We start from the raw sequence: 12173 nt of genomic DNA, 5'->3' as shown, positions 1-12173 counted from the left end.
GCTCAGCAGGAAAGTAGTGAGAGAAAAAAATTAGGGAAAAAAGTTAAAAATAATAATCATTTAAAAAAAAAAGTCTGGCAACCAATTTCTTCTTTTTAATGACTAATTACAAAACCAACAGCCTTCATTGAACAGGTTACATTATAAAATCAAATATATAAATAATTTCTTCAGTGAATAGGAATTAAACAAATGTGAGTGGGCTGATGAAAATCTAGTGTTGATTTCAGACAAGAAGCTCTTTGTTAATTGTGTCCCAGCAGCATCAACCTACTCGCCTTATGAACAGTGCTTTGACCTCGTGTTCACCCGAATACAAATATTTGTGGCACATTTAGATTTTACTCTCTCTCTCATTTGCATAATATTTCAGCAGACAATCAATTATACGTTTTACACTGTTCTAGTAATTAGCAAAAGCAACCATCAGATTTATAATATAAAGAGATTTTTCATGACATTTTTTCAATTTTTCATTTTACTGTAGCAATAGGAGTGATTCGTGATTAACGTCACATCGCTTTGTGTTTACTTCATATTTGCAATTGCAACAGTTATAATTATAATCATAACAATAGTAATAATAATAATGTATAGCCTGTTTCTGCTCTTTTTGACAGATTATTCTAGATTATATCAGACATTCTTATTTAATGTGAGGTGACGTGCGACATTTGCTCCATACTGATTACAAAACAGCTCTCCTCTTCGGACAAACATCTAAATGTGTGCTGTATACTAGTCCTTGACCCTGTCATTGAGCATTATCCGCGTCACACCCGAATTCTACTATGGTGAATGTTCAGCTCATGAATATTGATTACGTTACGTGATTGGCCGCTTCACCAAGCAACGTCAACTTGACCTAATTAATATTTATAAGCTAGGCTTTCGCCGTACTGTTTGTTTGTATATTTATTTTGCAAGACATACACAAAACAGTTTCATACGGGGATATACAGTTCAATATGAAATACAAAAATACATTCAAATAATAGACAGGGCCATCTTTTCCATCCTAAACAAAATGACATACTAATTATTTACATCCAGCTTGCTTGCGTGGGTTCTCGTAGTACGCATGCGCAGAGTGAGTGCTGTCAGCTGACTTCCTGTCTAAGGGAGGGACTGCTGCTAGTGTCCCTCTAATCCTTTAGATCCCGAAAAATTATACGGAGAGGGAAGGGTCCATTCCGCGCCTCTTCGTGCAGATACTAAGGAGGTATGGGTAGATTTATAACTAAGGAACAAATATGCTTGAAATTGAGCCCGCAGGGATACTTTTCATCATCAAAACTACGAGCGAAATTTCGACCCTGGTCTCGAGGGAAGGAGTAGACGAGCTCACTAACTATGAAAGATGCCTCGTGAATATGAATGATTAATATGGGTTACAAGATGACGGATGCGCTGTTAGCACATTTAAAATGTTGCCAAGGAAAATACGAGCATTTTATAGCGCATTTCTTTGAGCTGGCAGACATCTTGTTCCAATTACGCTGCGATTAAACCGCCCGAGACGGACACTTCCTTGATTGAACAGTAACATCATTTGCCGTTAACATGTTTCCCAAGCAAAGCCTTTATTATGACAAAATATCGCGATTTTGTCGATGTCACGATGTTTTGAAATTGAACAGCAAGTCATTTCACTGTCTAGCTGTGCACATTTGTATTAATATATAATCGATGTGCTTTTAACATGGATGAAATATGTTATTTTATAGTCAAAGATGTCAAGTCCCGAACTGTAACACAACTGACCATCGTAGCTGCTTTATCTAGTCTCACTGCAGGGCTAAGTATCTCAGATCATCTTATCAAGGTCTCACAGAGCCGTTCTCTCATGTTCATTCTCGTGTGAATTTCAGGACTCATCATGGAATGTGAGGTCTGAGGGACGCCACCATGATTGGAGGACTGTTCATCTACAACCACAAAGGGGAGGTGCTCATCTCCCGGGTCTACCGTGATGATATAGGGTGAGTGGGTTCGTCTTGGGTGGGAAATACCCCTAAAACTGCTGCTGATCTGCAGTGCAAGGACTAGATAGTATGTCAGAGAAATATGTGAGTAGGGACTGAGTTTCTCAAAAGCATATTCATCTTTCTTCCATTTTTGAGTTAGATGGGAATAGATCTATGAACAAATATATCTGTAGGGGAGGTGTGTAATTTCTGTGCCAAAAGGAATCGTTAAAAATTGTTTTGTTGGGCTTCCATATGTTTGGATGTAAACATTAGTAGTGCTTGCCAAGGCATGTTGACTTCTGAATGGGCAAGCACTTAATTTTCTTCAGTGTTTTCTGCAACATGCAAAAAAAAAGAAATAAAATTCTAGAGCAAATCTTTTCGTAAAAATGGATGTCCACATATGTGGACTAATTTGTGAAATTTTAAAAGATACCAAGCTACAGAAAGTCAGATTTTTTTTAAATCAAATTGTTTATTATGTTTCCAGGAGTGTGGGTGATTCATGTTTTTGAGACATTACAGACATTACATCACAAATTAGCATAATTAATTCTGATACAAGTAATGGCCAGCATCGTCCAATCACTGCCAACCATGTTAAAATAAAATTACCTTTCATAGGTAACCTTTCACAGCCCATGTTTTTCTCTCTTTTTTTAGGGCCCAAGCACTGAAAGTGCGGAGGCTCTATTGTTCTTCTAAGGATTATTATTATTATTATATTCAAGGTTTTTGGTACTTTTGGGGTACTTAACATGGAAGAAAACTCTTGAAAGTGTGCACACACATCAGATTGTTGGCCATTAGGGCTGGGCAAAGTTGTAGGGGGGCATGCTGGGTGGCTCTGTAGCGCCCCCTTGAAAATGGCCATATAAAGGGGGCTCTGTAGCACCCCCATTTTCACCTACAGTCACCAAAATTTGTATGTATATAGTTCTCAAGCCGAACAACTTTCATACTCACAGCCATTAGCTCTGCCCAACAGAAAGTCGGCCATTTTGGATTTTCTGAAAATCGCAGGCTCTGAACTTTTCAATGCTCCTCCTAGGGGATTCATGTGACTGGCTCCAAATTTGTGCAACATCATGCCAAGACATTGTAGATGCTAAATTGCAAACAGATTTTTGATATTTTTAATGGTGTCACCATGGCGAAGCAATACATTTATGGCTAAAAATGGAAAACAGGAAGTTCCTTATATCTTCTGTTTGCATTGTGTGATTTTTGATGAAAATTCAGCTGTATGTTTGGAAATGGAGGCTGATCACATGGATGTGGCTATTATGGGTCACGGTCATAGCGCCACCAGCTGGCAGCAGGAATTATGGCACTTTTAACAGACTTTGAAATAGCCCTCTTATGCTTACATGAATTGCTTCAAAATTCTTTAGAATGTCAAGACACTGCTGATGTAAATTTGTAAAGGGATATTTGATATCTTAAATACTGTTCCCATGGCAATGCATTAGTTGTTAATTATTCCTTCCTATATTTGGGTGTTTTTGAGGCACTTAGCATGCTTAATTTCATGAGTCATTGGCCATTAGGTCTGGGCAAAAGTTCACGCATGGGCGTGTAGGGGGGGCTCTGTAGCACCCCCTTTAAAATTGGTGTGTAAGACGGCCTCTGTAGCACCCCCTTTAAAACTGGTGTGTAAGACGGCCTCTGTAGCACCCCCATTTTCACCTGTAGTCACCAAAATTGTACATATATAGTTCTCATCAAGCCAGACAACTTCATGCTCAGTCATTAGCTCCGCCCAACAGGAAGTTGGCCATTTAGTATTTTTTTGAATATTGCAGTCTTTGAACTTTTAGATACTCCTCCTAGGGTATTCATGAGACTGTCACCACATTTAGACAACATTGTGCCAAGACATTGAAGATGCTAAATTGCGAACATATTTTGATATATCGAATGGTGTTGCCATGGCGATGCATTAAATTAATGGCGAAAAATGGGAAACAGGAAGTTTCTCATATCTTCTGTGTGCAGTGTGTGATTTAGATCAAAATTTAGATGTATGTTTAGTCTTGGGGGCTAATCACATGGATTTGACTATTTTGGGTCACGGTCATAGCGCCACCACCTGGCAGCAGGAAGTGTGACTCTTACAACAGACTTTTTAATAGTCCTCTTATATTTACCCAGATTGCTTCAAAATTGTTTAGAATAATGCCAAATGCATGTGTCCACCTTGCATTGTTTTCCGAAAGCCACCTGGTAGAAATGGATAGGTTGTGCTTCGGCCCATCATCGCTGCTTGCAGCTATATTTTCCCTTGTTCTCTATGTCCTATTTGCCTTTTTTTTTTGTTTTTTTTTCTCTCTGGCTACTGTAGCAGTAGGTAAGCAGTCCTACTACAACCAGTGACCCGGAAGCATGTAGACAAACAGTCAGTGACTCTGAAGCATGTCACAGTAACCATGGCAACAATTCAATGCCCCTAAGCACCTGACAAACTGCAGTCAACCAAATATTTGAGACATATGCAGATGTGCTGGCATTACCATTAAAACGACCCTTTTCAGTTTTGTTTCCTTTTAGGCATGACAAGTCCTTTTTTAGTCATTTAAGGGTTTGTATAGATTGGTTTTTAATTAATAATATGCACGTTTTAAAGGAAATATTTGTTATTACAGGAAACTACACTTTTAAACTTTTTTTCTTTAAAAGGCCCTTTCCACTGCAGGGACTCAAGCCAGTTTTAGGTACTTTTCACTTCCATTGTAAGTGCCTGTAACTGTTTTTTTTTTATTTATTTTTTTTATATTCAAGATTATGCTACAAATTCTAATTTAAATTGAACCTGAAATGTTCTGTTAAGGTTTTGGACAGCAGGGAATATCCAGTCAAGTCTTTAATGCTTGTCCTGCAGACAAAAGGGGTGTTTGCCTCAAAAGGCTTTACTGGCAGATGGTGACCATGTGCTCACTCTTCCTGCCTAAATCCATTAATTTGACCTTGACTTCACGCTCTTATCCTCCTCCACAGACGTAATGCCGTGGACGCGTTCCGCGTGAATGTGATCCACGCTCGTCAGCAGGTGCGCTCCCCTGTCACCAACATTGCCCGCACCAGCTTCTTCCACGTCAAACGCTCCAACATCTGGCTGGCTGCCGTCACCAAGCAGAATGTCAACGCGGCTATGGTGTTCGAGTTCCTCTACAAGATGTGTGACGTTATGGCTGCCTACTTTGGGAAGATCAGTGAAGAGAATATCAAGAACAATTTTGTGCTCATCTACGAGTTGCTGGATGGTAGGACTGGATCAAAAGCATTTTTTCTTTCCACATTGACTAAAACCAAATTCACCCTCCTCCTAATGGCAAGCTTTCCTGGCAGTCTTATACTGTTGGCAGTAGAAGACTGAGTTGCCCAGTAAACCTTTATTCACCAGCTGAATAAATAAATGGTTTCGTAAATGAAACCTAGATGAGGGCCAGTGTATTTGAAACAAAGTTTCTTGAAGCATTGAGTGTCTCATTCCAGCAGAATGATTCATTTGATTGTTTGTCTTTGTGTGGACAGAGATCCTGGACTTTGGATACCCCCAGAACTCAGAGACTGGAGCACTCAAGACTTTTATTACCCAGCAGGGCATCAAAGGCCAGGTAAGATGGGGCTGTTTCACTAATCTAAATCCTAACCGCCGCTTTTGTCACACTGCTGATGTTCATTTAAATGAAGCATTGTAGATAATTAACAAAATCGCTAATTAAGGACTTGCAGATATTTAAAAACAAAATCAAGGAACATGATACTTTTTTATCACAGTAATTTCAGTTAGAGGTCAGTTGATAGTGGATTTTGCTAAGACCGATAATTTAGCCTAGGTGGTGGAAAAGGTTGATAACCAATTCATCGTCCGATTGTTTTTAAAATGGATTTATAGAATGTTAAAAAATTTGTCTTTCCTTTTCTAACTTTTCATGTAGTCGCAGTTTATTTTGCATGCCCTTGCTTCAATTTAAAACACTTGATTATTTAATTAACAAAATATGCATTGAAGTGAGGATAAACATGGAAGAATATGATTCAATGATAAAAGATTTAGGTACTGCAAATCCCCACGAGGTGTCAGTGATTATTTTTATTTCATATCTGTTATATTGCAGAACCAAACCATTCTAACTGTAGAATCCTACAGCGCCAGCCATGGAGGTGTAAAAATATATTTAAAAAACTACTATTGCTGTAGATTTTTGCTTATAACCGTTAGTTCCAAAAAGCAACTGTCAGCCCCGGTTAATCGGTAAAAAAAAACAATATATCGGTCTACCTCTAATCTCAGTATTCAAAGTCCTCATACAATACTGTATTTTAAGACTGCAAGTTCTTCAGTTTCAGTGAGAGCCAAGAAAATGTGCAAAACAAGATCAATGTTTTATTTAAATTGCTTCCTTTCAATCACATTAGTGGGGGTGTTTTTGTTTGGCATGCTATCTCAGTTTTAATGAAAATAATATTCATATTATAGTGTATAAGGCTGTGCCTACAAAATCAACTTTTCTCAAAATGTTATATTAATACTTTCCTACTGATCCTTGCATCAGTATTTTTTATTTCTAAATTATGTGTGAAATCATATTTCCTAGAGTTTAATTAATGAGGTACCAGGTCATTTAGGTAAACTCTTAAAACAAGAATTTCTCAATGCGGGGCCTGGATAGTTCAGCGAGTAAATATGCTGACTACCTCCCCTGGAGTCGCGGGTTCGAATCCAGGGCGTGCTGAGTGACTCCAGTCAGGCTTCCCGGTTGCTAGGGTGGGTAGAGTCATGTTGGGTTAACCTCCTCATGGTCGCTATAATGTGGTTCTCACTCTCAGTGGGGCGAGTGGCGAGTTGTGTGTGAATGCCGAGGAGAATAGCGTGAAACCTCCACACACGCTAATGATTCCGTGGTAACGCGCTCAACAAGCCACGTGATAAGATGCATGGATTGACGGTCTCAGACGTGGAGCACTGAAGAATTGAAATTCGCCCTCCGCCACCCGGATTGAGTTACTACACCACCACAAGGACTTGGAGCGCATTGGGAATTGGGCATTCCAAATTGGGGAGCAAAAAAAAAAACAGGTTTTCTCAATGCGGTTGTACTAAACAAAAGTGAAGCAAACTACTGTATGTTTGCCGCAGTTTTAGTAATAATATTTTAACTTGTGATGAATTATTTGTGATGTTTAGTCACTTTAATATTCTGATGTTTCCCTCATGTTGAGTGTGAATATTATTTCTCATATAATGTTTTTCTTCTTCTTTTTTTCCCATCTGCATTCTGGATCTGTCTGACTGCAGCATCAGGTATATGTTAACATCTTCGATTCTTCATAGATTTATTTGTATTCTTCATAGACTATACTTGTTAAAAGAAATACAGCATAGTCAGTAGGGGTTGGTGATATAAGCAAAAATGTATATCATGATATTCTGATTATTATGCCAGATATAATAGCACGGTTAATAAAGGTGTCATTTAACGATTCCTTTGGTAACTTCCTCAGTGTGATCGTTTCTCTCTCTGTAATGGCAAAAAAATAAACATCCAAAAATAAATAGTAAATAATGACGGAAAAAAATAGACGATGGAAATTTTACAACTCCAATCTGTCATTATTTTTAGTGCGACCTTTGATTGGAACGCATATTCGTACCATGCAGCAGCATTTTGCATAACCTCGAAATAGGCAATACTCGAAATACATTTTTACTTGACATATTTCTACAGTATATCGTTTTAACTTGTATATCAACCACCCCTAATATACAGTGACCTTTAAATATCTTAAATGGACCATTATTGTTGTCACACAGACTAAAGAGGAGCAGTCTCAGATCACCAGTCAGGTGACCGGTCAGATCGGCTGGCGACGTGAAGGCATCAAATACCGTCGCAATGAGCTCTTCCTGGATGTGCTAGAAAGTGTCAACCTGCTCATGTCTCCACAGGGTAAAACCACATTCACTGAGGTGTGATGAGTGTTCGTTATGAGTGCCAACCCATTCGCATTCTACTGGACATTTCCCAACAGGTCAGGTCCTGAGCGCCCACGTCTCTGGTCGTGTGGTGATGAAGAGCTACCTAAGTGGAATGCCTGAATGCAAGTTTGGCATGAATGACAAAATCGTAATTGATAAACAGGGAAAGGGAGGAACTACAGATGATCCTGGAAAAAGGTTAGACATTTTTACATTCAGCAATTATGATTTAATTGTCTGTCTCTCCTCTCATTTGCTTTAAAAAAATTGTTTGTCCTTTGTCTGGATTTTTGAGCCCTGTTTTGCTTAGCTACCCAGGATTTTGAAAGATATTTGATTGTAAAGTGTTGTCCCCCCACTGATTTATTTTGATTTTTGAAGCTGTCTGTTTTTGTTGCATCTCTCTTTGTGCTCTACCACAGTGAGTTAGGGGGAAGGTATCGTATCACTGAACTTCTTTTTGTCCATTTATATGTTGTGCTTTTGCCTCACAATTCCTAATCAATTTGCAGAATACATACTTGAGAAACATGATTATCTATTATTACTTCGTATTATTAGTAATGAGTGATTTTATTTATTTATTCATGCAAAGGCAAGCATCGCTGTTATTATTGCTCATACTTAGGGTTAGACATTTGAACAAACCCCATATAAGTATTACATTTTGGCACATAACTGTCCACATCGTTTGTGCTGTGGACATGAATGACAACTCAAATAATGCGGCTTTGTGAGAAGGGATTACTATTACTAGTACTATTAGTTTTCTAAATAAAATGTCCCCCTGGTGGAAGATAAAAGGGGTGAAAAAAAAAAAAACTCCCATAGACTTGCATTGAAGGAAGAACCTAAGCCATATCTAGGGACCAGAATATTATAAATATGGCTCTTTTCGCTTGGGCCAGGAAGCAGCCGCATAGCAATGTGCTTAAAAACACTCAAAAATACCTTAGCATCCACATTGCAATGCCCTTGCAACCACCCTCAACACCATAGCATCATGGCAGTGAGTTTTGCACAGGCAGTCACCACTCACATTTTCCTCATAAAATGTAAAAATCTAGTTTATTCATTTATTTTTCAGATAGGAGGTGTTTGTTAGAGGTAGATCTGATTTCATTGTATGTGCTAGTTCTAGTATTTAGCTCATTTACTTTATAGAAATTTCCTCTGATTCAAAGATCAAACACTGTCTTTGTTTCTGATTCATCTCTACCAGTGGGAAACAGTCCATAGCCATCGATGACTGCACTTTCCATCAATGTGTGCGTCTCAGCAAGTTCGACTCTGAGCGCAGCATCAGTTTCATTCCTCCGGATGGAGAATATGAGCTTATGAGGTTGGCAGCAGACTTTCTAATATTTGACCATAGTATCGACTCTGTCTTCACTCATCATACATCTATGCATGCAGGTATCGCACCACTAAGGACATTATTCTGCCCTTCCGGGTCATTCCGCTGGTCCGAGAGGTTGGACGCACAAAGCTGGAGGTCAAAGTTGTCATCAAATCTAATTTCAAGCCCTCACTCCTGGCACAGAAAATTGAGGTAAAGCTTTAAAAGGTTTCTGGGGTGAATCTCAAAACAAAGTCCAAAGTCAAAAGAAAAACAATAAATTATATTTTATGACAATTAGCACATTTTATCCCAAAAAAATGAAGGAAAAAAGAATTCTAGTAATGTTAATATAAATGTAAAAAAATATAATCATTTAAAGAAACTTTTGTCTTGAATAGGTTAACATTTTTAGTCTTTCTTGCAAAGCAGCATATAAACTGATGCACATCTGTCACGTGCAGAAGACAAAACATTTTAGTTTGTTTGCAAACCAAGATCAAGTTTTAGTGATTTCAGTTTTTATTTTATTTATTTATTTATTTATTTTTTAATGGTGATTGTTTTGATCAGGTACGCATTCCAACACCTCTGAACACTAGTGGAGTGCAGGTGATCTGTATGAAAGGAAAAGCCAAATACAAGGCCAGTGAGAACGCCATTGTGTGGAAGTAAGTGGCATTTGTCTTCATGTATTTCTTATAAACTTCCTGTCCAGTGTTCTCCGGTGCTTGCATGCATATTCAAGTCATGCTCTTTTTCTCTGTGTGCTCAGGATCAAACGCATGGCAGGAATGAAGGAGTCTCAGATCAGTGCTGAGATTGAGCTGCTGCCCACTAACGATAAGAAGAAGTGGGCCCGTCCACCCATTTCCATGAACTTTGAGGTGAGTCGACCAAGGTGTTGTTCTGCAGTTTCAGATCTTTAGATGGCACTTTGCACGAAAAGGGTACAAATTATAGTTTGAAACGTAAACATTTAACCTCGTGCAACCCTGCATACACATGCGTGGACGTTGTATTTGGCTTCGCTATAAGCAACGCATAATTTAAATTAATTTATACCGACTGATCTCAGTTCAGGAGACTCTGTGCTGTAAGGTGTTAAACTTTCGAATCATGTGACAAAACAACATGGTGCCGATCACAGCGGAGTTTGTCTATGGGAGAACCAAACTACATCTGGTAAGACACCTAATTAAGTTTTTACATTGAAACCTGTTTAACTCAAAAGATTAGAGTCTCTAGTTTCATCCGATATGCCATTTTTTAAAATTTGAGTGAATTATCGTGAAACGCCACGCTGGTTTGAGTATTTCTGTAACTGCTGATCTCCTGAGATTTTCACACACAACAGTCTCTAGAATTTACTCAAAGTGGTGCCAGAAACAAAAAACAGACTGTGAGGGGCAGTCCTGCGGACGGAAATGCCTTGTTGATGAGAGAGGTCAACAGAGGCAGGTGGTTTTAATGTTGTGGCTGATCGGTGTATGTGGACATACATTTTGAGGAAAACTATTTGCTCTAGAATATCCCCGCCCCCCACGCCCCATATTTATTAGATGCTACTAGTTACAAATCAGAAAGGAAATGGAAAAAGCACACAGCAGTTACGCTTTGGTGTCAGGAGGTTATTACATTAACATTTTTAAATACAGTTGAAAACCCTGCTTTTTTTTATTTCATGATTTACCATCAATAAACTATATCCATTTATCTGTCTTTAAAAAACAAAACAAAAAAACAGGTCAGAATGGGTAAGATGTTTGCCAGTAATGGGTATTTGGTGTATTTAAAACTAGGTTCTTTTCATGCTTTGTAAATGTGATGTTGGGTAAATTTACCTAGCATATTTAATAGTTCTCACTTCAGATAACATGGGATTTCTGACTAAAATTGCTTAAAGTTAATGGGACACCAATGGACAGTTAATGGACACCAATTCGTGGAAAGTGCCAGACAAATTTGATCTCTTTTCATACGTTGAGCCTACAGTAATTCACCCATTACCTCCCTCTGTCTCAGGTTCCGTTTGCACCCTCTGGGTTGAAGGTGCGTTACCTGAAGGTATTCGAGTCGAAACTGAATTACAGTGACCATGATGTTATTAAATGGGTGCGATACATTGGACGCAGCGGAATCTACGAGACGCGCTGCTAATGAGCCCAGCATTTTCTGTGCTATAAATATATACTATGTTTCCCTCCCTTCCCTCTCCTCAACATTTGTGGATAAAATGAAAAGGCAAATTACAAAAATATGCACCATGTGAAATGTAATATCCTGTATTTGTACAAGTGCTGTAATGAACAGGTCCAGTGGAGAGCTTAAAGGCGCCCTCGGTTAAGACCAGAGTGGGTGGTCTCCATTAAGGTCTCTGTGGCGTATGTCTAACTTTAAAACCCCTTCCTGATTTGATGAAGTTGGTCTAATTACACTGGCATATTACAGCATTCTGCTTCAGTACGGTCAGTTTTGTCTGTGGTTATTCTCATATTGGTCATACTCTTAGTATCTGATGTCTCTCTTTCTCTGTGACTGTTTAGTTCAGTAAAATATATAATGGGGAAAAAACACTGTGTTGTCATAATTTATTTCTTTCCAGTTGTTGTCATGGAAATAATACGGGTATTTAAAAAAAAAAAATTATTTTGTGGGAAAATGTCAAAGTTTTCTTTGAAAAAAACACGATCAAGGGAAAGCAACCCAAGCGAGGAGGAGCACCTGATGAAGTACCGCTGCCAATTTTCTGGGTGCAATGTAGATAAACAGAAACATCACTTTTTCTTTTATATTAGACACAATTTAGTTGTCTTCCCATTTCTGTTATGCCATCCTGCACAATCAAAAGCTGATAGAATAGGGGAAGGCAAAGTTAATA

At 38.5% G+C, this 12173-nt stretch overlaps 1 protein-coding gene across 1 annotated transcript; it reads left to right on the top strand.

Moving 5' to 3' along the window:
* The first annotated feature begins 1087 nt into the window (after positions 1-1087).
* On the top strand, positions 1088-11866 carry LOC127442501 (AP-2 complex subunit mu-A-like). The gene is made up of 12 exons (XM_051700581.1): positions 1088-1222; positions 1872-1982; positions 4968-5233; positions 5505-5587; positions 7273-7278; positions 7789-7924; positions 8007-8151; positions 9176-9295; positions 9370-9505; positions 9866-9963; positions 10068-10179; positions 11318-11866. Exons 2-12 carry the CDS (start codon positions 1909-1911, stop codon positions 11450-11452), a joined length of 1311 nt encoding a protein of 436 aa, XP_051556541.1. The 5' UTR covers positions 1088-1222; positions 1872-1908; the 3' UTR covers positions 11453-11866.
* Positions 11867-12173: the final 307 nt, after the last annotated feature.

The sequence above is a fragment of the Myxocyprinus asiaticus genome, chromosome 6 (assembly GCF_019703515.2).
Source record: "Myxocyprinus asiaticus isolate MX2 ecotype Aquarium Trade chromosome 6, UBuf_Myxa_2, whole genome shotgun sequence".
Lineage (NCBI taxonomy): Eukaryota > Metazoa > Chordata > Actinopteri > Cypriniformes > Catostomidae > Myxocyprinus > Myxocyprinus asiaticus.
Note: the sequence above shows the minus strand (reverse complement) of the source record. Positions and strands in the feature narration are given on the sequence as shown.

Excerpts from the sequence above, each read along its gene's own strand:
- LOC127442501 (XM_051700581.1), top strand. The coding sequence starts at position 1,909 with ATGATTGGAGGACTGTTCATCTACAACCACAAAGGGGAGGTGCTCATC. Across the intron at positions 7,925-8,006 it reads CCTGCTCATGTCTCCACAGG|GTCAGGTCCTGAGCGCCCAC; the intron begins GTAAAACCACAT and ends ATTTCCCAACAG. Across the intron at positions 8,152-9,175 it reads ACAGATGATCCTGGAAAAAG|TGGGAAACAGTCCATAGCCA; the intron begins GTTAGACATTTT and ends CATCTCTACCAG.